At 48.2% G+C, this 22,730-nt stretch overlaps 1 protein-coding gene across 1 annotated transcript in view; it reads left to right on the forward strand.

Annotated features, from left to right (window-relative positions):
• The window catches only part of TMEM178B (transmembrane protein 178B), a 394,544-nt gene that overhangs the window by 355,795 nt on the left and 16,019 nt on the right, over positions 1–22,730 (forward strand). Inside the window, exon 3 of the mRNA XM_037514569.1 lies at positions 11,057–11,194. Coding sequence (XP_037370466.1) covers positions 11,057–11,194 — 138 coding nt within the window. The remainder of the gene's footprint in view (positions 1–11,056; positions 11,195–22,730) is intronic.

The raw sequence follows: 22,730 nt of genomic DNA on the forward strand, positions 1-22,730 counted from the left end.
AGATAGTTTTTATTTTATTTGTTTTATTGGTTTTGTTTAGCTTTCTCATGTGAATGGCATCATATGCTTTTGTCTTTTTTTGCCTGATTTATTTCACTTAGCATGATACTCTAGAACCATCCAGGTTGTTGCGCAGGATTTCATCTTTTTAATAGCTGTATAGTATTCCATTGTGCATATAAGCCCCGTCTTTTTTGTCCCATAATTTGTTGATAGGCACTTAGGTGTTTACCAATATTGGCTGTTGCAAATACTCACCCATTCTCACATTTATCCCATATACCAATCTTCTCCCCTTTTGTTTCTCTCTTGACTTACTCCTTCCACAGCATTCATGCACGTGTGTATGTGCACATGTGTGTGCACATGTGTGTGCTTTCTGTGTGTATTTCTAGGCCTTATTCTCTCAGCATTTACTTTATGGAAGTAATATACACATATCATCCTCATAATAGTCTTGAGGTAGGGACTCTCATTATCCCTGCTCACTGATGAGGAAACTGAGGCACTGAAGTGTCAAGATTATGCTGCTTGTGAGTATATGGACTTCAAGCCCAGACAGCCTGATCCCCTGGACTTAGTGTCTTTCAACTGAGCTCTGCTGCCCACATCTCTCAAGTGGAATGGGGACTTTCCTGAGCATGTGTGCAGCTCTGCTTTCTGGGTTGGGATAAGGTTCAGAGCAGATGAAAGGGTGTTATCTCTGATATCTTCAGTTTCATCCTTGCTGCTATTCTTCTCTGCATAGGTTTCATAGGCTTTAAAAAAAGTTTTCCTCATTCTGTACTCCTCACTGTCACTCCATTTTCCTCCTGTTCTCCACAACCAGCCTATTGAAAGTGTAATATTTGGGAGAAAATTTTACTTCTTTACCTCCCATTCATTCCTAGTAACTCAATGAGAATGACTTCCACTAAAAGAATATTTGCCAACATCACTCTCTGGTAAATCCATGTGTTCCATGTGTAAAGAGGACATGCCAGTTTTTAGGAACTGCCATGCTCCCTTTTGCTGGCACAGTGCCTGCCACACACCAGTGCTCAGCAAGTCCTTGCTGAGTTTTTATGACATTATGTCATATTTGATCTCAACAACATCAGCCCTCACTAAAATGCTTTCTTCCTGCTCTGGCCATGAGCTCACTCATGCTGGCTTTGCCCTACTCTTCTTGACCACCCATTCTCCTTCTCATCCCTTAAATATTGGTGTTCAAATGCTGTTGTTGACCTTTTCGGTATCCTCATCTTTATACACCTGCTCTGGGAGAGCAGGTATTCATCCCTACAACTTTAACTATAAGATTCCCGTATCAGTATCTCTCCCCCCTGCACTACGCCCAAACAGCCAGTGTCAGGATGGACAGCTTCAACTGGGTATCTACGAGGTACTTAACAAACAAATCCTTCTCTTCTCTTCCAAGACCTGTTTGGTCCTGCCTCTCTCCAAAAGGGAGGGGGGGCAATAAAATTAAATGTAAACATAGAAGAATCCTCTGTGCCTCTTTGGGTCAACGAAGTCACCATTTCCCCATCACCCAAGCCAGAAACCTGGAGTCACCAGTGACTTGGTCCTCTTCTCTGTCTCTCATCCAATCACAGTTCCCTTTCTATTCGACTGCTTTCCCCGCCGAGTTCTACGAGAATTTAGTATATTATATCAAGTACTTCTTTGTTTCTAAACAATCATCTCAGCAGGCCAGAAGAGGAAGCTCTGCCTTCCACCCACAAATATTTCCACGGCTTGGCCAACGAGGAGCAAGGCAGGTCTTCAGCTCTCACTATTTAAAGGGAGCTGTTAAGTGACAGCATGTCCTGAAAAAGGCAGTTTCCCTGAGAGGGAACCTGTGACCTGATCTGAGGTCTCCATCCTCTGTGGTGGTTCAGGTTTGGGCAAGTTGCCTCCTGTCTAGTATTTAGGAGGCCTCAAGCTCCCATCTCCCAAGGAACTTCAAGTCAGATTGTTACAGTAACACATTCCTATTGTAGAAAAGAACAGACAAAACCAAAAACATCATGACTGGAAAGGCTCCCTGTTGGTATTTGGTGCACTTCTCACTCCCCTTTCCTATGTGGGTGTTCAAGCCGGGGTGCACGTCCACACCCCCACATTGAGGGGCCTGTAGACTTGGGAGGCTTTCACGTTTCTTGTTTTCATTTAATATTCCATTCTAAACTTTCCCCCTGTCATCGACATTCTTCTAAAGAGTAATTTTACTAGTGGTGTGATATTCCGTTGCATTTTATAAAGGGTTAAGCTCCCTTCTGGGGCTTGAAGTGGCCTGGAGTCTGGAAAGGACTGAGGAGTGGGCTGAGCCCGGGCAGACTAAGGTCCTTCCCTCAACCAGCCTCTTATAACTATGTGACCTTGATCAACTGGGTTTCCCTTCTCAAAATGATTAAAGCAGCATCCACCTTCTAGACCCACCGAGAGATGAAGGGACACGAGTTATGTAAATTGCCCAAACGCAATTCCTGCCCACAGTAAATACACAATAAATGTTCGTTTTTATTTATCTTTCCCTTCCCCAGGCTCTTTAAATTCTTTGCTATCAACCACTTCTCAGGCACCTGCAGCATTTTTCTGGAAAGGTGCCCGTGAGTTTTAAAGCTCCCATCTTCTGATTGCTTTGTGGGGCCTCTCTGGGGCGGATTCTTGCCAAACCACCGTGGTTTCTGTGCTCTGCACTCAGAGCAGCTGTCAGTGACATGATATAAGAGGAGAAATGTGTGGAATAGGGTGGACAGCGAGTGCACCGTCTAGCTCACCACTCACCCCAGACAGGGGAGGAAGACCCCAGGGCAGGGAACCAGGTGCCACGCCGGAGCTTGCCAGGTGTAACCCTCTGGCTGAGCCAGTTTCCTTTTCATCATTCCCCTCTGTCATTCATGTGGCTGCAAGGGGAGTCATTCTTCTGGTTTGTTTTTTTGGTATGGGGGGCTTGAGACTCTGCCTCTCAGTTCTGGGTTTTTCCTGCTTTTTTTCTTCTCTCTAAGCACTTGCTTAGCTGCTGACCTAGCTTTCATCAGGCGAGTACAAATTTTGCAATTTGCCTTCCATTGTTTTGACAATGGATGTGATTTGTATGTGGCAGCAGCGCATAATATCCCTATTTATGGTAGCTCTCTAATCCGGAGGTAGGGTTGAGAAGGAGGAAGCATCAAGCCTGTCTTCTGACCCAGAAACCACTTCTTGTTTCTACAGCAACTACCGCATCTCTTCTGCCTTGGGGGCCAGCGAACAGAAAGTTCTCTTGGGTTCCTGTCCCAGAGGGCTACCATATGTGCATATTAACCTTAGATCAGGAGTCCCCATGTTGCTTGGCTCTGTGCAATCCGGACCTATGTTAATGGGTCCTCGTTATGCAATAAACAGCTATGTTGGAGTATCATGTGACAGCTACCACTGGCTTTAAAGATAATATAAGATTGGAGGAGAGACAAATCAGCTTCAAGTCACAATGACATTTGAGTCACTGAAGTGAGTTGAATTAAGTACATGGTCCTCACCTGGCTTTACTCCACGGCACACACAGATTTAATAATTGTTACTGGTGATCTATTTAGCAAACATTAATGAAGTACCTGCGTATGTCAAGCAATGTGCTGGAGACGGATAAGACAAGTCAGATGGGACCACAGCCCTTAACAAATTCACATTTATTGGAGGGCAGGAGAGAAGTGATTACAGTGATAAATGCTAGAGCAGTGTACCAACCAGGTGTTACAGGAGCCTGAACACGGGAAGCCAGTGTCTCCTGACAGTCCTGGAAGCCTCCCAGACACTTATTTATTAGGCAAATCTTTAAGGACGATGACAAGTTTGCCCAAGGGAGCATGTGGACAGCCATGTTGGCAGAGAGCACAGCGCCACTGAGGAAATGGGCAGGAAAGTGCCAGGCTTCTCAGGGAATTAATATACTGCTGGCTAAGACTGGGACCTGGCAGCTCAGAGCAAAGTGGGGGCAGGTATGATCAGAGGCCAGCTCTAAGCCTTATAAGGTTCAAAACCCCAAGTCAGCACTTTCTCAGAGAAGCCTAAGGATCATTTTCTTTTCATCTAAAAACAAAAATTTTAATCCTATGTTAGGATGTTGATCAATTTATGCTGTGGGAGAATGTTTGGGTCAAAATCTCCCATTAACTATTTCTCTGTTTCAAATTTCATTAACTAGATCACTGAAACCCTCCCAACTGACTTTCAGTCTTGTTCATCTCTTCCTTCTAGAAGATCAGTGTGGTGCTTATTACAAGAGCCCAGGGTTCAAGCAGCCTCTGTGGCCACCATGCCTGCGATTCACTGCCTTGAACCCCAGCAGATTCCAGAAGCCTGCTCCCTCTGGGTGCCAAATCCTTAATTAGGGGTTCAACCCAACTTGCTACTCTGCTACTCTCCTTGCTACTTGCTACTGCTACTTGCTACTCTCCTCATCTGCACATGAAAATGGAAAGGACTATTTATACTTTCATAGCTGTAGCTTTGTGCTGGTACTATTCTATTCTAAGAAATTGACATATATTAACTAATTTAATCCTCTTAAAAACCCTCTGTTTGTAAGGACTTCCACTTAGAAATGCAAACACCAAAATCCAGAGATATAGACCAACTTGCTCAAGTTCACACTCAATATTTGAATTAAGGCAGCACCGTTCTAAGAATTCGAACTTCCATCCCCATCTTCTGAATCTCTGTGTGTCTACTCAGAATCAGAACCCCCACTTCCTTCAGAGATGATTGCTGTGCAGTCATTTGTTCCTGGAATATTCCTTCTCATCTAAACTGCTTGTCCTGAGTTGTTCCAAAGCTAACTTATTTATTGCTCACTGTCTCCACTTCTTATTTCCCAGACTAACCCCCTGGGGCATAAGAAAAAAGTCATGATTTCTGTCCCGGACAGGACACCTTGTTCTACCCTCCGCTTCCTGTGACCTTGAGCCCCCAGGGACTGATTAGTTTGTGAATAAATGTCCAGCTCCCAGGGCAGCTGACTCTCCCCTATCTTTGTAGCCAGGGCATGCACCATGTCAGCAGAAGGGAGAGCTCCCTGCAAACCAGGCTAACTCGAGGCTCTGAGTGGCCAGGGGAGGAGCACTCACTGCCACAGAGGGAGGACTCACCCCAGGCAGCCACCAGAGGAGGATCATGATTTTGCCAGTTCACCCCACACTCCTGGCCCTGTCCTGCCTCCCTGTCTCCAGTCCTTACCATCCCAGCAAGGTCTAAAGCATACACACCCTCACCATTTCTGTGGGTTTTTTGGGTTTTTTTTTAAGGAGAAAAGAGAAATTCTAATCAGCATCATTTTTTGGTGTGAGGTCTTTAAAGAGCAAATAGAAAGATATTCAGAGCCTATATATATACATATGTGTGTGTATATATATATATATTTTTCCCCTTCTCTACGTGATGTTTATTTAAATGCAGATATCCTGGTTCCCCGTGTAGAGTTGCAAGTAATACCTTTCAATTTAAATGTTAATAGGAGTGTAAACTTCAAAATCAAAATTTTTCCATGAGGGAGAACTGCTTTTTCTGGTTCTATTTAATAGTTCTCTTTCCCTTGCCTCCTCCACCCTCCTGCATTATCAACCCCCTTCTGCCCACTCCTTTCCACTGTGCTGAACTAAATTCTTTTTCTCAAAGTTTCGAATGTACCTTTCTCATTTTGAAAATAAGAATGTTAAACGTTCTGGTCATGGAACACAGATAATGGACTCAAACCTAACACAAGTCATCTGAAGATTTTTCTTTATCTCAGCCTTCCCGGCTCTTTCCAGGGGGATTATTCTCAGGCCAAACCATGTAATATTTTTCTGAGAACTCAGGCGAGTTAGACTTCCCCCATCTTTTCTTCTTTTTCTAGAAAGGCAGGCAGAGATGGAGAAAGAGGTAACCAGCTGAGTCTCCAGGCCAGTGAACAATCATGAAGAATAAAAAAGACACTTTCTCGTGTAGGGCCAGAAGAGAAATTTCCCCATACCCATAACCTTGGTTCTTCTCGGCCTAGTAGAGAAATCGAAACAACATCAGTCGGATTAGCAGAAGACCAAATTCCATACACACCTGATGAGGATTTTCCATCACGTAAATTCTGAAGTCAATGGGACAAATTAGAGGCTTTTTGTGCTGAGCTGAGGAATGGGACAGGGGTCGGGGACTTCCAGGAGAGAGGCGGGGACTCACAGGACAGAACCAGATGTTTGTCCTGCTAGATTGAGCAGCTTCTCACAAGAAAGGTTATTTCTGGCAAGCTTCATTCTTCTAGGTAGTTAAGGGAGGAGGTAACAGATCCTCTGGAAGCTGGAAGAGCCTCCACTGACCTCAGCTCAAAATGATCCACCTGCCAAGGTGACACATCTTGGAAGGACTCATTTCAACATCTTGGGGAGGCCTCTCTGTACATTTTGGGGGAGGTCTAGCCTTCACTCCTAAAGAGAGAATTGACATAGGGTAACAAAGATGGCAGAGGTGGGATGTCTGTATCTGGGCCAGCCTGTGAGTGGAGTAGCCATTGGGACTTATTCAAGTGCAAGAAAAAAAGCAACGATGGTAAAGACAATGGAAATAATGTCTAATGCTTTAAAGTCAGATGCGACGAGTGTAAGTACCTTCCTAAGGACCTCACCTGCCCCATTCTGTGAGTGAATCTGGCGTCCTCTTCCTTTTATTTCTCAACTTTCTCTTTCCTTCCTTTTCTCGTGGATTATTTTTTTCCTGTTATTTGGGTACATTTTGTCAGCCTCCTCCAGTTTTTTCTGCGAACAGGATAGGACTGTTTTTTTGTTTGTTTGTTTGTTTGTTTATTTATACAAGCACTGGGTACAGTCAGAAGCATGGGAGGGCGAGAGAATTCACCAGAGCCAGAGCGGGGAACAGAACAGGTAGACTGACGAAGTACACTGCTGAGGGGAGCAGCAGGCGGCAGGAGAGGTCTGCGCTCCATGTGGGACCCTCGCCAGTGGCTGGGGATCGAACCGGCGTTGCAGAGGCTGCGGGCAGCTTCGCAGCCCAGCGCTCAACCGCTGTGCCATCAGGGGAGGCCCAGGATAGGACTGTTAACACATAAATTAGAATTGATTTTATAATGTAAATTTCAATGATTTTGTTTATTATTTTATTATTTTTTTTTTTTTTTAAAGATTTATTTATTTATTTATTTATACAAGCACTGGGTACAGTCAGAAGAGCGGGAGGGTGAGAGAATTCACCAGAGCCAGAGCGGGGAGCAGAGCAGGCAGAAGGACCGAAGTACACTGCTGAGGGGAGCAGCGGGCGGCAGGAGAGGTCTGCGCGCCATGTGGGACCCTCCTCCGGTGGCCGGGGAGCAGCCGGGGATCGAACCGGCGCCACAGAGGCTGCGGGCAGCTTCGCAACCCAGCACTCAACCGCTGCACCACCGGAGAGGCCCTGTTTATTATTTTAAATCATTATTTTTGTCCTCCAGATAGTTCTGGAGACTTTGTTTCAGTTCTCCTAGTGTCTTACATGCTAGCTACCTGATAGTGAGGTGTAAACTTGAGAAAGAAAAAGCCTTTATTTCAAGGAACTTTCTTCAAAAGGCAAACTTTCGAATGAAGGAGAAAGGTCTTGTTTTGCAGATTAAAACACTGGAGATTGCTACTGACTTGCTCCCATCACCCACTCTTATTTTTTTAAAGTAATTTTTTTTATTGGTCAAGATAAGAGATAATGAAATCTTTTTTTTTTCCCTTACATCACTGTTCATTTTTTCTTTTAAGATTTATTTATTTATACAAGCACTGGGTACAGTCAGAAGCATGGGAGGGTGACAGAATTCACCAGAACCAGAGCAGGGAACAGAACAGGCAGACTGACGAAGAAATACACTGCTGAGGGGAGCAGCGGGCGCGGCAGGAGAGGTCTGTGTGCCATGTGGGACCCTCTCTGGCAGCCGGGGATTGAGCCTGCACTGAAGAGGCTGCGGGCAGCTTTGCCGCCCAGCGCTCAACCACTGCACCACCAGGGGAGGCCCCATCATTGTTCATTTTTGTACAATACTTGATTTCTCCCCTCAAGTATAGTCCCCCAAAATCTCCCACCACCACATCACCCTGTGAACCATCACCATAATCTCTATGTTCCTCTCTCCCCTGCTTTGACCTCTCGCCCTCTCCCCCCACCCCCGCTATATGTCTCAGATCTATAATTTGCCCTCTAATTTTGCCTTTTTTCTGACCCTTAGTTCAGTTTCCCTATATTCCTCCTATAAGTGAAATCATCCAATTTTTTCTTTTTCCTTCTGACTTATTTCACTGAGCATCCTCCCTTCCAACTCTGTCCGTGTTGCTGCAAATGAGATGAGTTTATCTTTTTTGATTACTGAGTAATATTCCATCACCCACAGGTGCAATATTTTTAGGGATAAAAAGAATAGGAACTTGAAATAGAAGGAACCTGGGTGGCCATCCTGTTTGATACTCTCACAAAGCAGACTTTCACCCCCTGTTCATATTTAATTTATTCATATTTAAATCATTCATTTTAAAATTATAACATTCATAAATAAAGATCCATTCATTGTATACCTTGGGGTCTGGATGATATTGGAAATGCCTGTTTTACTTTGCTTGTTTTCTTGCTAATGAAAGCAATAACTGCTTGTCATGGAAAATATGTACATAGATATAAAGAGCGAATTTTACTTCTCCTAAATCTTTTCAATAGTATCCTGTTCTGATTTCATGGCCGAGATATGTTCTACCCTTGCCTCTCTGGAGACATCATAATTTTGATTTATTGTTTCTCCCCCTGCCGTGTTTCCTCCAGTTCTTTTCCTCCCAGGTTGTGGCTTTTCTCAGACATGTGGTGACACTGGGTGTCTGCTCTTATTTAGAAGTGGGCCAGATAGCTGCCTGGGTAGGCCGAACTGCTCACTGTCTACAGGGGGCTTCACTGTAGAGCGGCTAGAGGGCCTACAGAGCCCCACTTGCTGTGTCTCTAGGTCTTTCTTTAAGTCTGTTCCTCATCAGAAAGGCCTCCTCTGCAGTGCCCAGGCTGCAGGGAGCAGAGTGGAAGAGGGTGGGGTCTCCAGGTTAAGCCTCCACAGTCTGTGCCCAGCCACAGCATCACCCTGTGTGCGATCACCCTCAGGAGGGCCGCGTGCCCTCCCTGCAACTTGCTGGTGCTGGGAACTCTGTTCCCACCTCTGTGTCCACTTTACCCCCTGGGGGACAGAGGGGTGTGCCCACTGGTATGAAGTGGGCAGGGGAAATGAAGAATCCAGTTCCGTCTCAAGCAACTTCCACCAAATCCTTATCTCCCTCCACTCTGCTTAACTTTCTGATCCAAAAAGACCTGTTGGTACTGGGTCCTGAGCCTCTGAGGGACTGGGAAAGTGGGGCTTTTCAGCTTCCCCATGACTGTCCCTAGATTCATGCTTTAGATTCTGCTGAGCTGATTACACTGTCCATCAGCTTTGCAGTTTCCAATCTTTCGTTATTGTTGACATCTTCTCCACTCCTATTTTCCCCATCTCTGTGGATTTCTGTTCTTTAAAAAATCTTTTAACTAGAGTCCTGGCTTCAGCTGGGAGGAAGAAAGCTGTCTACATTTGTTCAGTCTGTCATGATGACCCACTAGATCTTCAATTACATTGTAAATTTTATTTTCCCCCACACCCGGATAACCACCTCACGCTTCTTTCCCTCTGCTGGTTCGAGACTATCAATAAATTATCTCGCTTCTTTGGATCTTGCTCTCCTGATCTGTAAAATAAGACTAGTTCTTGTCCTGCCTGGTGTGCCTGTAGCCCTGAGCTACCCATAAGTCTAAGGACAAAATAACCAGCAGAATGTGCAGGCGTACCCAGCAAAATGGAGCCCACAGGGGTGACCGTGAATACCATCCCCCACCCTTCCATCCCCCCACCCCCCGGTCAGGGCAGATGTTAGGCCTGACCCCTCTGGTTTTCACCCCCCTTTCCAGGTCAGCAACTTGGCAGGACCCTCAGCTTCTGTGGACGAGGCCTGTGGGCAACAGCAGAGGGCACCGATTGATAATTTGTGAAAAGGGCCATCGCCCTTGCCCCTTCCAATCTGGGACTGAGATCGCCACTGTTGGTCTCACAACGTTTGGAAGGAGTTTTCTTCATGCCTCCTCCTGCTGCCTTCTCTGTTTACCTCTAGGCAAAAAATACTTTGCTTTCTTCTCCTTTCTTCTCCTCTGACACTGGGCCTTGTTAGGGAGGGCTGCGGTGCTGATGGTCGGGCCTCCTTGGCAGCCACACATGGCTCCAATGCCTGCCACTCCCCACTGGCTGGGCAGTGACTGGGGCAGTTAACTGGGCAGAGTGGGAAACTGCGGTGGCTCCGGGGGATCTTCTGCCCCTGTGACCTGTGTCCTGCCTCCAGCGCAGGCCCAGCGGCTCTTCTCCTTGTCCACCCTCCCCACTGCAGCTCCCACCTGGCCTGGGACTGCCTGTGTCTGATCTTCAGTGTCAGGACAAAATCCTTCTGGGAGGGGAGAGAGCCCAGAGGTCTAGAGCTTAACTGGCAGGATCTGCCATGGCCCCCGATGGGTGTGACTGAGTGAGAGGGCAATGGAGGGGAAGAGACACCTCATGAGGTGTGTGGATCCGGAGGTGTTCCTGTGGAAACTTGGGGTGCTTGTTTCTCAGGAATGAGAAGAGATGTCCCATGCTTACATGGGGTTTGGTAGTTAGTGAACCTCTCTCTTGGAGAGAAGAGATGCCCTAGAGTCCCCCAGGCTGCTCTGGCATTCTCCAGCCCCAACAGACACCTGGGCCCTGGGGCAGAGGCTGAGAATGGCCTTGGTCCTGGTTGGGGCCATCGGCAGGCAGGGCCGGAACTGGTGGACAGACTCGGATGTGGTGGCTGGATTCCACATGGACCACAGGAGCAGCCAGGGAGCTGGGACAGGGTGGGTGGGACGCACCTTTGCAAAGGAGGCCTGGTTGTGCAAACCTATCTGAAAAGGGTTGGTTGCCCACCTGCTCCTGCAGGGCCCCGCCCTCTCCCCTCCACCTGGGACCTGGGTTCCGGGCTCTGACGCTCTCTGTCTTCTGCTTGCTTCCGCACAGACCTGCGCAGGATGACTGCCGGCTTCATGGGCATGGCGGTGGCCATCATCCTCTTCGGCTGGATCATCGGCGTGCTGGGCTGCTGCTGGGACCGAGGCCTTATGCAGTATGTGGCGGGGCTGCTCTTCCTCATGGGAGGTAAGGCTGCAGTCTGGGGGCGCGGGGGTGGGAGGAGGAGGGGATCAGTGAGTGGAAGGGGTTCCTGGATACTGGAATTCTGGGAGAAAGGCCAGGGGTGCTGCAGCTTGCAGAGGAAGACCATGATTTGTGTGGGTCTCTTCTCATTCTCTCACTTATTCATTCATCAACCATTTTTTGAGCTACTCTTCACTGTCCCAGCTACTGGGATGCAAAGGTTAGTCAGACATAGCCCTGCCCCTCGAGGGTCTGACTGCTGGTGTGGGCAAGACTGTGGCTGTGGCCTTGAGGGCGGTCCAGAGAGAGACGAGCCCAGGAAGCACACAGGCATTTTCGGCACCTCTAGACTGTGGGGTGGGAGCCAGGTGCTATCCAGACAACCCCCCTTCAAAAGTCCACAAACTCTTTGACAGTTTCTTTATAAAGCACATACTTTCTAAAAGAGCCAGCAACCCTGTTCCTAGGTGTTTGCCCGAGAGGAATGAAAATCTCCGTTCACATAGAAATAGGAACACAGATGTTGGCAGTAGCTTTCTTCATAACCACTTTAAGAGGAACTAGCTCATTGCCCTTCTGCTGATGGAGAGACAAGCACGTTTTGGGGTAGCCGGGCAGGGGACTACTACCCAGCAACAAGCACTATTGAAAAATGCGTGACTGGCTGAATTTCTAAGGCAGCTAAGTTAAAGCAGCTAGACTTAAAGAGCTCGAAAGTGTGCAATTCCATGTCCCCAGAAAAGGCAAAATGATAGGAACAGAAAACATGGGTGGTTGCAGAGTTTGGAAATGGGAGGAGTGGGCAATTATAAAAAGGGGTATCATGGGGGCTTGGGGAACGTGATGGAACTGCACTGTATCTTGTTTCTGGTGCTGGCTGTTTGCCCGTATGCATTTGCCTAAACTCACAGAACTGTGCACCGACAGGAGGGAATTTATTGTTTGTAAATCTTAAAAAGTGAAATCAAACAGAAAAAAGAAACTGAAGAAACATGTCAATTATAAAAAGGAACAAATCCCCAAAGCAAGTGTATCTTCTTCCCTGATGTGTGGGTCCCCCTGATGCTGCATTTCCAAAGGGGGAGATCCTGAGCTTCTCCCCTGCACATCTGTGTCCCCTGCTCTCTGTCACTCTCTTGGCCTCAGAACCAGATCAGCCAGTGCCGAGGGGTTTAGACCAGGAGAACCGGATGTTCCTGGGAAATAGGTCGAGTCCATGGGAAGTAAAAGTTAATCCACAATAGGTGTGCTTCTTTCCTCCCTGAAGAGCTAGAAGGTGCTTTGCGGTCTCTGGGCTTGGGGCTCATTCCAAAACCGTAGCTAAGCACCAGGCAGCTGGCCCCCCGCCTAACAGCAGATCCATGAATGGGTGCAGCTAGGCAGAGAAGGATTGGGCTTGGACAGAGGAATCGGGAATATTTGTGGAAAGAAAGCCTGCAGATGAAAGCAGTTGTCACTTAAAGTGAGGATCCTGGAGGCCCACACAGTTCCTTTCTGAACTGCACACCTGGTTTCTGAGCCTAGGAGGGGCCAGCTGGGGAGGAAGTGGGTCTCCCTGGGTGTACAGGGAGCCTCTGCCTGGGAAGGGAGGAGTATGGCAATGCAGTTCTGGCGGAGACAAGCGTGGTCTTCAGAGAGCCATCAGGGTCAGAAGCCCCAGCTTGGCGCTGAGCCCCCATACATTGTACAGAGGCTGGGGAGGGAGGGGCATGGTACCACTCTTTCTAGCACTCTCCAGCCCCTCCTCTGGTCTTCCACAGAGACAGAGTCCCACAGAACTGGCTGTAACCATGCCACTGCCTTGGTGTCCTCGTGAGCCCAGGCTCATGCCAGCCCACCAGCTTCTAGTCTGTGCTGGAGGCAGCGGCATCCTCCTTGTGCCTGCCTTCCAAGCCAAGCCTTACATGGACCCTGAAATGGGAAAAGACAAAGCCCAGCGCCTGTTCGTAGTGCGGTTCTCTCTGAGGCTCTTTTGGTTGTGCAGAGCCACAGAGCCCGGCAGAGATGGGCTTCAGTAAAGCGGGGCTTTCCGAAGGCTCTGGAGAGGCCTCCCGCGAATCCCAGAAAAGCTGAGCAAACAGGCCTTCGGCAGAGCAGGAATCCGGGAGCCAAGCGCACACTCTTTTATCTGTTTTTGCCTTGGTTTTTCAACTACCAGAATATTCTGGCTCCCCACTCCCTAGGTGGGAGCCCCAGACACACATCCTACCCAGGTGTGCATCTCCAGGACCTTTCAACTTTTCAGCTCAGATGACTTCATTCTGGGCTGCCAGGGCCACGCTGGCATTTGGGATGGTTCATTTCTCTGGTCTTGCCAAACCACACATCCCCGGGGCAGGTCCCTCGGGACACTCCCTGCTCACCTGAGACCTTGGGTGGGAACTCTGCCATAAGGAGGTGTGGGGCAAACAGTGAGGGGCAGGAGCTACCTGCAGCCCTGTACCCTCCCTCCCCCACTTAGCAGCCTAGGGGTCTGGGGAGGGCAGTCTGCAAGCCCCTGGGCCCTTGCCGGCTCTCAGGCCCCTCCCTGTAGGGTGAAGGAGTGACAGCCTTGCTTCCCTTGCCTGGGGCGTGGTTCTCCAGGGCACGCTTTCCAACCACCTAGGATGCTTTTTTAAAAAATGCAGAGGCTGGAGCTCCACCCAGAGCTATCACAGCCAGCCGAACCTCTGGAGGCAAAACTGTCCTAAGGTGCAACCAGGGTTGAGAGCTAGAGGAATAAATATACTTGAGAGTTGTCTCCAGTTCTAAAAGGTAACGGTGCTGGGGATGAGCCAGTTGGCTAGACCTGGCACGGTTTGCTTGCTTGCCCTTCCCCTCGGCCACCTGTGGTATCCCCAGTGCAGGAAATGGTTTATAGGAGAACAGACATGCGCGCACCCTTTCACCCAGTAGCTCCCCTTCTAAAGGCTTAAGCCATGGATATTCTTTTATTTTTTAAGATTTATTTATTTATTGCATACAAGAGCTGGGGTACAGGCCAGAGGTGTGGGGGTGAGAGGATTCACCAGAGACAGAGTGGGGAGCAGAACAGGCAGACTGACTGAAATATACTGCTGAGGAGAGCAGCGGGTGAGCCAGGAGAGGTCTGCTGCGCCATGTGGGTAGCTCCCTGGCCAGCCGGGGATCAAACTCCTGCTGCAGAGGCTGCGGACAGTTTCATAGGTTGCTTCTTAACCCCTTGCGCCATCAGGGAGGCCCAAGCCATGGATATTCTTACCAAATGTGCAATGAATGCTCCAAAGTGTTAAGTGCAGCGTGACTTGTAATAAAAAAGGGAAATATCCTAAATGTTTATCAAAAGAAAATGATTAAATAGTCAATAATCAAAAGATAATTATTAATCAAATTATGATGTCTTCAAGTTACAGAGTTGAACCATATGTTCTATGCAATAGTCTCCCAGAATCAGGTACATATCAATAATTAGCAAATATAATCAAAATACTTTAAGTAAAGCTGTCAAACTTTGAAAAAAAAAAGCTCTGTTCTCAAGAGATGGCCAGACACTATGTTGGGGCTTCGATTATTACTGTGGAAACCGCCTGGTCGTTCTCTACATTTTAATTAATTTCTGCACACAAACTAGTTTCCAAAATGCTTGTTGTGAGTTTTAGTTGATATTTTAGCCGCTTAAAACAAACATTTATTATCTCCTGGTGTCCAAGGAACAGAATTCCAGGCACGCTTCACTGGGTTCTGCTAAGGGTCTCACAAAACGGCAATCGAGTGCCAGGGGCATCCAGCGCCTCATCTGAAACAGGGCGTTGGCAGAGCTGTTTCCTCGCAGCCATAGAACTCATGGGCACTTGCTGGTTCAAGTCTTTTTTTTTTTTTTTTTAAATAGATCCTATTTTTCAGAACAATTTTAAATGGACAGAAAACCGAGCAGGTAGTACAGAGAGTGCCCATACTACCCTCTCTGCCCCGCGCAACTTCCCCTGTTGTTAACAACGCACCTTGATCACCATTAATGAAACAGTCCTGGTACTTTGTTATTTTTTAAGATTTATTTTTTATTTATTTATGCATACAAGAGCTGGGGTGCAGGCCAGAGGTGCGGGGGGTGAGAGGATTCACCAGAGACAGAGTGGGGAGCTGAACAGGCAGATGTACTGAAATACACTGCTGAGGGGAGCAGTGGGGAGACAGGAGAGGTCTGCTATGCCATGTGGGTCAGCTTCCTGGCTGGGATTGAACTCAGGCCACAGTGGCTGCTGATAGCTTGATAGCACTGAGACTTTAGCCCCTGCGCCACCAGGGAGGCCCTCCACACACTTTGTTATTAACTGACGCCCACAGTTGAGATCGCTGAGTTCTTACTGCCGACCTTTTGCCGATGCACATTCCCACCTGGACAGCACAGTTTAGTCCTCCTGTCTCCTTGGGCTCTTCTTAGCTGAGACACTTTCTACGGCTTCCCTTGTTTTTTGATGACCGCGGCTGTTTTGACAGTGCTGCTCAGGTTTTCTGTGGGTGGCGCCTCTTCTGGGAGTTGCCTGATGCTTTTCTTGCAAGTAGACTGGGCTCTGCATTTGGTCAGGTCAAGTGCCATTTGCATCCTGTCATATTAGAGTCACATCTTATCAGCCTGGGCTGGGACACCAATGGCAACCTTGCTCACCGGGCTGAGATAGCTTCCTCTTCTGTGAAGTTACTCATTTTACCTTGTTTCCAGATTGCGTTCTTTGGAAGGAAGTCCCTAAGCCTACCCCGGAGGAGGAGAAGCTGTGGGCCCCTCCTTTGGGGCAGAGTAACTGCCTGTGTGGAATTTGTGTGAGAGATTTGTCTCCTGTATATGCTCTGATTTATCAGTGCGGACTCACAGAGACTGACTCGCTACTCTGCTGGGTTATAACCCAGCACTGTTCCATTTACTCCATTTATTTGTTCCATTATATGCCCCAGCCTGGCCTTGGGGAGCTCTTTCAGTGGATGCCTGGATCTTGTCTTGTCTTATATACGCCTGTTCAGTGTGAGGTTTGGGAATTGATTATTTCAATTTTTTTCCTTCTTTTATTCTTTTGTTTTTGTTTTTGTCTTATCACTCTTCCTCAGCTATCAGCACTACGAGGTGCTCCAGGCCTCACACATGTACTTCCTGCTCCAGGTCCTAGGATTTCTCTGAGCAGCTACCATTCCTTTTATTCAAGAAAATGTATTAAAAACCATGATCTGGTGACCGCAGTGTTTTGAACATGCTGTCGCTCCTTGCCTCTCTCTCCGACTTGGATGAGAGCTCCAGGCCATGTCTGCCTTGTTCTCGAAGTGACCCCCATTTCGGGAGCAGTGTCTGCTCTTGAAATACCTGTTGAACACACGCCTTGCTACAGTGAATAGCATGCAGCAGAGAAAGTTTTGTTCTGTTTCAATAGAGCAGCAAGCCTTCTAGCAAGTTCCCTCTCTAAGCTTCTGTGCTTGGTATGATCTCCCCTTCCTGGGTCTGTGTGCTTCTGTTATAAAAAGGTCCAGATTCCTCTATGAGTTACACGGACTCATGAAGAGCTTCTGTCCTCAATTTTCCACTCTTAGGAATGGGAGGAAAGGAAGGGACCTGAGCGACCGCACAGCTTGACGTCCTCATGTTTCCAAATGAGTAGTCGAGTCGGTTGACTGGCTCACCTGGCTAGCGAGTAGCAGAGCTGACCGGAGCCCGGGTGACAGCAGCCTGGCTTCCTGCAGGCTCCCTCTGCTGTCAGGCCCCCTGTGCCTCACACACCCTCCCACACTAGCACGACTCCAACTCTGTGCTGCTAAGCAGGTGCCAGTCCCGGAATCTCACTCCATCCCTTTCTGCTCCTCCCGTCTCAAAGCACAAAGGGGCATATGGAGGAGATGGCAGCTGGAATTGAGGGCACAGGTGGTAATAGGAAAGGGAAACCATTAAAAGGCCTTGTCCCACCACCTGTGATCAATGTCACCTTTTGTGCCTCCCATCAGCCAGGGCGGATGACGAGAATGCCCCAAGAAGCTCAGACTATCGACTTTGAGTGATGGCAGTGATTTGCAAACCAGTGATGCCTAATGTCTCCTCCTCCCCCAGCTCACCGGAGGGCAGTTCAGCTGTGTGGGGGCCTGAAACACCCCTCTTCTGATAGACAGGGACCTTGGTGAAGGTCCAGCGAGTCTGAAAACTTAAAAGCCTGAAAATGAAAGTCCAAGGCAGGGGTGTCTTGTCCTGAAGGCTATTTGTGTCAGGCAGTAAGGTGAGTTTAGGGATCCCTGTGCAGTAGAAGAACATCCAGGTTTCCCATCAGCCTCTCCAGCTAGGGCTTGCTCACAGCTCTTCCCTGGGCCATCACAGCTCTTCCCTAGATTCTGCCTTAACCTTTCTTTCCAAATCCTAAGTAGCAATTCACAAACCACTTCAAACCCAGAACATGTCTTGCCCCTTGAAAGGTGATATTTGAGTATTTGTTAGCATTTGATAATTATGTTCAAAACAAAGACATTTGGGGAGGAGACCATTGTCAGGAGCATGAGGTGAATGGTCCATTCACCGAATATAGGACAATGACCAGCAACCAGGCAGTCGGAGGGCTTCATTCCTCTCAGTTGGAACAGGCCCCAGGGGAGTCATACCCTTGCACCCTATAGGACCTGCCTCTGCGGTGGGTTTGCATTTCAGAAGAGAATAGTAGGTAAAACCTTGGCCCTGTAAACCCAAACCTTGTCAGGAAAGACTAGCTCAGAGCACCCCATCACTGCCCCACCCAAACATTCCACAGAGTGCAAGGGCTCTGTAATTCCTGGAGCAGGGGGTGCTTTCTCACTGAATTTCCAGAGCAAAATGCTAAGGCAGAGCAGACCCTGGGAGGCGAAAGAAAGGAGTGGTTGGTGAAGCCTCCAGAAAGCTCTTTGGGAAGAACTAATCCCCCCCACACTTGTCTTCTATTCCTTTCCACCTAATTGGGATTAAAGTTCTAGTTCAGGAAGTAGAATCATCCAACTGAAAGGGAGCATTTGGGTCTCAGTGGAGAACTAGTCCAGGACCAGAGGAATCTTGACTAGCCTTGCAGCCTTGGGAAGGTTACTTAACGGCCATTGCTGCAATTTTCTCATCTGTGAAAGAGAGATAATAATAGCACCTAACTCAGGCACAGGTGTGAAGTGATGCTGTTGACTCAGGTGAAAACCTTAGCCAATGCCCAGCATTGTTCAGATGTCATAACTTTAGCTACAGAAATACTTCTTTTGTAAATCACCATCTTTGGTGACATTTTGCATGAAGGGGCCCCATCCCATCTCTACCAGCATCATGCAAGACACATGCCATGGGGACAGTCAAGACAAGATCATCCCAATGATAATGTCTCTATGTCTGATCACCTCCCTACTCATTCACATAATATACTCATTATAATATGGTATTATATCATAGTAGATCGTTATATATTGTTTATTATATGTGCATACAATATATATTGCATATATTACAAATATATATTTGTATATAAATATATACTATATATAACATACAGTGTGTAATATATTTATATATCATATATACGAAATATATGTTGTATTTTACAGCGTATGTTTATAAGTTCTATCTATATAATATAGGCGCACATCATTGCTTTATGTGCCTGAACTGTTGAAGCATCCATCCTCATTCAGTCCTGCCCTCTAGCTATTTCGTGACCACCCTGGGGTTCTTTCTGGGTGTGAACTCTTAGGGGTCTTTCTCCCTTCTGGGGTGCCTCCAGCTCGAGCTTCTGCAACCTCGTGTGCCTATTTCCTGTGAATGGGGCAGGGTATCTATGCCATGGGCCATGAGGTCTGAGTAGGGGGTTTTCACACACCCTCCGAAGGTGTTGAAGTGCCCAGCACCCCAGAGCACCGACCCTCCCCTCCCCTCCAGCCAGCTGCGTCATTTGTGGGACGCTTTATTCAAACTTGGCTAAGAATTTCAAGATGGTGACTGTGGCGCATTAGGCAAGCCGTGCTGCACAGGCTGCAGGCCGGTGGATCCAGTCTCTGGCCTTAGCGTACACTCAGATTCCCTGATCGTGGGACCCCACAGCTTCTAGCTGCTGAGCTGGTCCCAGAGATCTTGAGACATCAAGGCTCCCTTCTCCCTAACGCAGTGCCCTGATGTCTGCTGTGCTTAAATCACCTCTTGTCTTTAATGACGGAATAATCACCCAAAACATGTGTTCCCCTTTCCTGAGGGCCAAAGCTGACTCCCCAAGCATTGCCAACACACCGTGCTAATAAGGCTGAGCTGGCCTTATTGCTCGCTGTGATGAGAGAGAACACCAGCCTGCAAAATCGGCGGGGTCTCGGAGGGGGACGGTAAGTCAGAATTTATTAGAACCAGGAGTTTGGTTGAGGCCTTTGTTTCACTGCGGGTATTTGATTGAGATGGGGTGAGAATACTGATAACGTCCAGACCTGGTGAAAACAGCAGGATCAGAACCGCTCTGGTATGCATCATCTGTTTTTGATGCTTTCCATGGAAGAGTCGATGGGGCTTTTGGGAAGTTCCTGTGATAAACAATCCAACCACTGGCGTGGGCAGAACAGAGCTGGAAGTTCGCAGGACACAAGGGAAGAGCAAAATTGGGTAACTCTAGCGTAAGCTGTGGTTTCAGTTCCAGGTCTAGGATGAGGTGGTGGATGATCTGGGGTCTCTAGCTGGCCTGGCTCCACCAGCACAGACATGCCCAGCCTGTGTGAAAGGCTGAGAGAAGATAGTACAGAGTCAGACTGTGGCCCTGACCCCCAGAGCAAGACGCTAGGGGAGCAAGACGCTGCCTCTCCTGGGGTGGAAATATCCACAGTGCTGCAGGAGATTGGGTCCCTTCCCTTGAGGAGGTATCAGCAGGAGTGGATAGGGGAGGGCAGGCAGAGAGGGGAGAGGGCAGGGTAGCTGAAAGACCATCTCCTTGGCTCGGGTGGGTGGTGAGAAAGAACAGATTTTTCCAACAGCCTTTTTCGTGGAAACAGAAAGACCCAGGATGTGGTGGGGACTCTACAGTGCTTGATTGCCATGGAAACTTAGGTAATTTCTAAGCCAACTTCAAAAGCCTCCCTCCCTGTTGGTCTTCTAGAATGTTCTTACAGAGGTGTAGAAGCTTCAGAGAAAGGGAGTTGTCAGGCAAGTTACTAGCCCTTGAAATGAGGCAGAAGTCAAAGAAAAATACTGGTTCCTGAAGTAAATGGAGAGACCCTCTATGGCGTTTTGAAGCTGCTCCAAGGAAACAATTAAGAGGGAGGAGCAGGCCTAAGTGAGAGGAATTTCCTCTCTCCTGTCCTGGGGTTGAGGACTGAAGAGGCAAGGCACCAGAAATAGCCAGACCCGAGGAGGGCAGGAGAGGGCTCTGCTCTTGAGGGACTTCTTGTCCCCCCACCCCACTACTGGGTGACTGGGTGTGCTACAGGGAGGGGTTGGGGGTGGGGTTGAAGCCAGAGGACAGGGCGCCCTGGAAAACTGGTCCCAACCAGACACTGGGGCCCCTGAGGTGGCTGAGCAGGCCTGGCCAGCAGGGCTGTGCACACAGGAGCCAGGGCTACAGCAACCTCTGGCTACCTTGGAGAACTAGCCTAGATCAGAAAGCTGGGGGTCACTGCTAGGCAGCCTCCACAATCTCAGGAACCCCTTTCCCCTTCCTGGGTGGTGCTTCCCTGTGGGTAGAGAGCCTGGTGAGCCTGAACTGCTCAGCCATCTGCACTGTACAGAGGAGCTGGGCATGGCCCTGGAGGCCTAGGGGCTGCTGGTAGGAGAATGATTCTGGGGAGGCTTTAAAGCACTAACTGGACGGGATTTGTGAAGGGTCCCCAAGATGTAAAGGAATTCTCTAGTGGACATGCTTTATCATCCTCACTGATCTGGAGCTTTGGAACAGATGAAAAGTGACTTGCATTTTATCCCCAAGTATAAAATCATTGGACGATAGGGCCTGTGAAGCTGCTGCACCTTCCTGACATTCTAGAAGCCTCCCGATTTCAAGTACGCTTTCCTGTCTTCAGATCATATCTTGTGCGGTGCGTTTTGGTTTGGGGTTTGGCGTGTCCACTCCGCCATCTACAGAAGCCATCAGAAGATCAAGGATGTCCTAGGTGTGGCCATAGTAGAGGCACACCCATGTCCATGTCCAGGGAGCCCTGGAACCTGCCTGCTTGTTAGGTATTAAGCACCAGTCGTTAAGTACCTGCTAAGTACTATTCGGAAGCTAAAATAAAACTCATCCCTGCCTTGCAGTGGCTCACAGCTGAGAGGAGAATCAGACACCTCTACCAATTAGTGTGATAAACGAGCTGTTTTCCTTTTAATGAGTGACACCTTTAAAATGCAAAAATATTAAAAACCAAACAATTCTGTGTCTTTTCATCAGTAAAGGGGATGAGGCCATCTTCAACCTACCATTCAAAAGGGTAGAAAGGGGGTCAATTATGATTTGGGGACTCTTTACAGCTGGCAGAGCTCTGAAGGGAGGGTCAGGCCTCATTTGACCTTCAAACCCCATTAGGAGGCGATGGCAGCGCAGAGAGGGGAAGCCAAGAAGAGCTCACATTTCAGAGCCTCTTTGCCGTCTGGATGGTAGATGCTGTGCAAACATGATTTCCTTTCATCTTCCCAGCAGCCCTTTAAGGCTGTCATTACCACCCTAATTTCGTAAATAATGAACTAGACCCAGAGAGCCATGAAGCAGGCTTAGAGTCTTGCAATTAAGTAAATGGCAGAGCCTTAATCTAAGGTCTTCAGACTAATCCCCACTCTTTCCTCTGTGTTCCTGGGACTGTGGGAGAAAAGAAAAGGGTACCGAGCGAGGCCGTCTGAGAGGAGGAAGTGGCCTGCGAATGAACCAGCGAGGCAGACCCTGTCCTCGGGCAAACATTCACTGCAAACATTCATTAACAACCTAAGCTGAAGGGCCTGCTCCCTTCTCTGCTGCCCCCCACCATGGTTCAAGGAGCAGGTAGGGGTTCATTTGGAGGAGGGGTAGGGTAAAGAGTTGGGGGGATGTCACCATCACCAAATATTAACAGCAGCATTAAGTCCAGATGCGATGAAGGTTAACCCTTGAGTCGGGTCTGAATCAAAGCTCTGTTACCTCAGGCCCATATATCCCCTGTAGGGATCAGTTTATAGGCTAAACCTGGAGCTTTCTTGCCAACAGGGCAGAATTCTGTGTTGCCCTGCCCGTGTCTCCCACCTTCTCTCATCATCACTGGTCTGGATGCTGGTTTTTAAAAACTCACATGAATAAAAACCAGAAGCTGGGATAAAAACATATTTTACCATCTGTGAAATAGTACTTGCCTTCTAGGGAAGCTGTGAAAATTAAACCAGGCATGTTTAAAAGATGCCTTGACCACATTTTGATGGGCGTGCACTGGCCACCTTTGCACTGGCTAGCACTTGCTTAGGGAGTTTTAAATACCTTGCCCAAGGTCAGCCAAAACACCTTGCCAAGGATTCCAACTCACATCTATTAGACTCTGAAGCCAGGGCTTCTCATTACCAAGTTGCACTGGCCCCCCCAAGTAATCATGAACTAGTAGACATATTTATGATCCTCAAGCAGCCCAA

The sequence above is a fragment of the Talpa occidentalis genome, unplaced genomic scaffold, assembly GCF_014898055.3.
Source record: "Talpa occidentalis isolate TD23 unplaced genomic scaffold, MPIMG_talOcc4v2.1, whole genome shotgun sequence".
Taxonomy (NCBI): Eukaryota; Metazoa; Chordata; class Mammalia; order Eulipotyphla; family Talpidae; genus Talpa; species Talpa occidentalis.